The following is a 3745-nucleotide window of genomic DNA, read 5'->3' as shown; positions in this document are numbered from 1 at the left end:
GAAAAAAGACAAAAAAAAAAGGAAAAAAAAAAAAAAAAAATTTTAACAAGAGTATACCTGCCCGAGACAAGAGCCAGCCTAGAGTGCAGGGGTTGGGTGTTCACGAGAGGGCAGCATGGATTCTCATGGTCTGTTGGGGATTTTCTTTAAGAACTTGGACTTTATGCTGAGAAAGCAGGGATGCCAAAGGAGAATTTTTAGCAAAGAGTGACATGACCTTAATTTTCTTTCTTCTGTGTCTTTTAAAGTTTTTATTATTGAAAAATTTCAAACATAAAAGAATAGGAAAATGGTACACTAAGTGCTCATTTTCCTGCCATCTGGAGTCAACAGTTTTTGATGTTGATGACTGCTTTTAACATTTTGCTGAATCATTGCACAGTAGCAGAAATACTCCCTAAGTACTTCTATGCCCATCTCTCAGAAGAAGGATGCTCTCCTGCCAATCTCAATACCATTGTCACACCTATAAACATGATCAGAATAATTTTAACAATACTAAGGGGACCAGCAATCTGGCTTGACGTTCCCAGTGATAGCGCCCCTTTCACTCAAAAATGGCTCTGGTTGGTCACATTGTCTAATACTCCATTTTCCAGTTTCCCCTGTTATCCTCACAGTGTGTTTTATAGCTGTTTTTCTTTTTTCTTTTCTTAACAGAATCTATTTGATCACACATTACCTTTGATATCTTCTAAATTTTTCCATCTAGAGCAGCCCTTCCATCTCCATACCTCCAATTTATATTTTAATAAAAGCTCTCTGGCTACTGTATTGAAAAGGGCCTGCGGGAGAGTGAGGGCAGAATCAGGGGTCCAGCCAGGGAGCAGTGGCAGGTGTGGATTCTGGCAGAGTCAGGATTTGATGACAGAAGATAACAAAGAGTCAAAGATGGATGCAAGTTTTTAGTTTGAGCAGCTGGAAGGATGAAGTAATTTTAAAGAGCTGGGGGACATAAAACTGCACAGTATTAAGTGAATTGAGTAGAAGAGAACAAGACAGATCCCTGGGGGCACTCCCCACTGTAGGAGGCTGTGGAGAAGAGGAGGAACCACCTGCAAGCAGGAAGAAGACAAGCAGGAAGAAGACAGAGTCTGAGGTCCCGAAAGTACAGAGAGCACAGGGAAGGGGGGTAGAAGTGGGAGGAGTGGGCATGGATGCTGCTAACTGAGCAACAAGGTGAAATCAGAGTTGACGATTTGGTTTAGTAATGTTAAATATTATTCTCCCAAAAAGGTGAAATCAGACTCTCAAAGTGAACGTGTGTCAAAGGTTTTATTTAACTACTAAGTAGTGGAGGACCCAGTAACGTGTTACAACTGTTTCAAATGAAGATTTGCCTCACTTAAATTTGTATTCTCTGTCTGACAAAAGCCTTTTGCATGGTCAGGAACAGGAGTACTTTGTATAGCTCTGCATGGAAATATTTTCATGGCTCACTTTTCTACAAGTTTACTTCCTTCTCTACAGAGTCATATAGTAGCCTAGTGGGAAACAGGGTGGCCATAACCCACTGGGCAGCTGGGCAGGACACCCAGTAACCTCCCCCCCCCTTTCACAGTTTTTCCCTCAGTAGCAACACTGGTAACCTAGGAGAGGTGACAGAGACGCAAAGAATTACTCAAAGCCCATTTCCTCAGAGCAGTGAGAGGCCCAGAAGGGGTTAATCCCAGGAAAGATGCCTTCAAGAGAGAATTCCTAGGAATAACCCTGAATTAGGTTTTTTCTTAGTTTTTATTGTCCAGGCAAGAAAGTTACAGAAAAGGAACACAGGTGGTTACAGCTTATAAAGTTAAATATATAGCTACTTTGTGACCCAGTGACTCCACATATAGGAATTTACACAAGAAAAATGAGGCGCAGTCCACACAGAGCCTATTCCTTGAATATTCAACAGCTTTCTTTGTGATAGGAAAAGACGGGAAACAACCAGATATTCACCAACATGTGAATGCATAACCCACAAGGTATTTCCATTCAGTGGAATACTACTCAGCAATGAAAATGCCAAGTTTTGGACACTTGTTGCCTGGATGAATCTCAAAAAGATGCAGATTGAAAGAATCTAGACACTGAGCCTATACTGTATGAGTCATTGTATTTAAAAAAGTAGGACTGGCCAGTTAACTCAGTTGATTGGAGCATGGTGTTGATAACACCAAGACCAAGGGTTCGGATCCCCTGCCTGGATGAATCTCAGAAAGATGCAGATTGAAAGAATCTAGACACTGAGTCTATACTGTATGAGTCCTTGTATTTAAAAAAGTAGGACTGGCCAGTTAACTCAGTTGATTGGAGCATGGTGTTGATAACACCAAGACCAAGGGTTCGGATCCCCTTACCAGCCAGCTGCCAAAAACAACAACAGAAATAAATTTAAAAAGCAGAAAGTACAACCTAATCTATAGTGACAGAAAAAAGGGGGTGGGGGTGGGGGAGTTGGAGGGAGGAATTAACTAGAGACGACCAAGAGGAAACTTCTGGGGGTGACAGATGTGTTCTGTGTCTTGATTATGGTGTGATCTGTCTGGACTCATTGTACTGCCCGCTTTAAATGAATGCAGATTGATGTATGTAAATTATGTCTGTAAAGTTGATTTTAAGAAAAGATGTCTGTTTTAAAATAAGACTTATTTTGTAACAGCTAAGCCTTTACTTCTGTCCATAAATCTTGTAGTAGGAAGGCAAGTTTTAGTCAAAATGATAGATGACTTAGGACAAGAAATACGTTATTGTCTGTTCTACTTTTGGGATATTGCAGGCATGGAAAGTATTGAAGGCCTCTTTGAAGGATATATGTTTGAGATCCTTATCTGAGTGGAATTAGATGTATTTTCTTGTGGTACAGTCTATGGATTATAATACTTCTCACACTGTATTTGTAATCTCTTATTTTTCTGTTCATTTCTTCCTCTGTGATTACATATTTTTCATCTCTGTTAACTAACTACCAGCATACTATTTGGCACGTAAAAGGGCTCTTTTTTAAAAAATCTGAATGATAGAATGTTTGATCATTTCCCCGTCTTTGAGCCATGCCTATTTTCAGAGATATTCCCGTACTAGAACAGAGTGGCTCAGATACTCACCTGAGTAACTGAGTAATTTGGGGAAACTTTTGGTGACATTTGCCATTCACTAAGTGTGTTTTTCATTTTTACAGATTGCTGCAAAACTGTAGCGACGACAGCTTGAATGTTGCACTTCCAATGAGAATGCTTGAGGTGTTTTCATCTGAGAATACTTATTTGCCTGTTTTACAAGATGCTAGCTACATAGTGTCAGTAATTGAACAAATTTTGCACTACATGATTCAAAATGGTAAGTAGCAAGTGGATTGGCATTATTGTGTGAAATCAGGCCAGCGTGCTTTTTAGGGCTCGTACATTATTCTGAACATCAAAATGTGACTTCTGTGACAGAAGCATTGTGCACAACTGGGGGAAGTGCCTCGGCTCCAGGCGCTCTAGAAAGTTGGAAACACATTTATTCTCTTAATTTACTCTTTTGCTTGTAAATGAAGGAAATTAGCATATGCCTTCAGAAATTTTTCCACGTAGTTAATCCAAGATTTATCTCTGCAGTGAATGGTAGTTCTTCCAGAACTGAGCAGGAAAGGGTTTTATCATATCACAGTCATCCAGAATGGAGAGGAAAGAGAATACCACAAATATATGAGCTAACTCATTTGAAGAGCCTGTCTCATTAAAAAGTAAATCTTTTTTTTTTTTTTTTTTTTTTTTTT

The 3745-nt window shown here is 39.5% G+C and overlaps 1 protein-coding gene across 1 annotated transcript in view; it reads left to right on the top strand.

The window, feature by feature from the left end:
* UBE3C (ubiquitin protein ligase E3C) overlaps positions 1 to 3745 on the top strand; it is a 112054-nt gene that overhangs the window by 11115 nt on the left and 97194 nt on the right. The window contains exon 5 of the mRNA XM_008583747.1: positions 3164 to 3321. Within this exon, the coding sequence (XP_008581969.1) occupies positions 3164 to 3321 (158 nt within the window). The remainder of the gene's footprint in view (positions 1 to 3163; positions 3322 to 3745) is intronic.

The sequence above is a fragment of the Galeopterus variegatus genome, unplaced genomic scaffold (genome assembly GCF_000696425.1).
Source record: "Galeopterus variegatus unplaced genomic scaffold, G_variegatus-3.0.2 Scaffold100, whole genome shotgun sequence".
Taxonomy (NCBI): Eukaryota; Metazoa; Chordata; class Mammalia; order Dermoptera; family Cynocephalidae; genus Galeopterus; species Galeopterus variegatus.
Note: the sequence above shows the minus strand (reverse complement) of the source record. Positions and strands in the feature narration are given on the sequence as shown.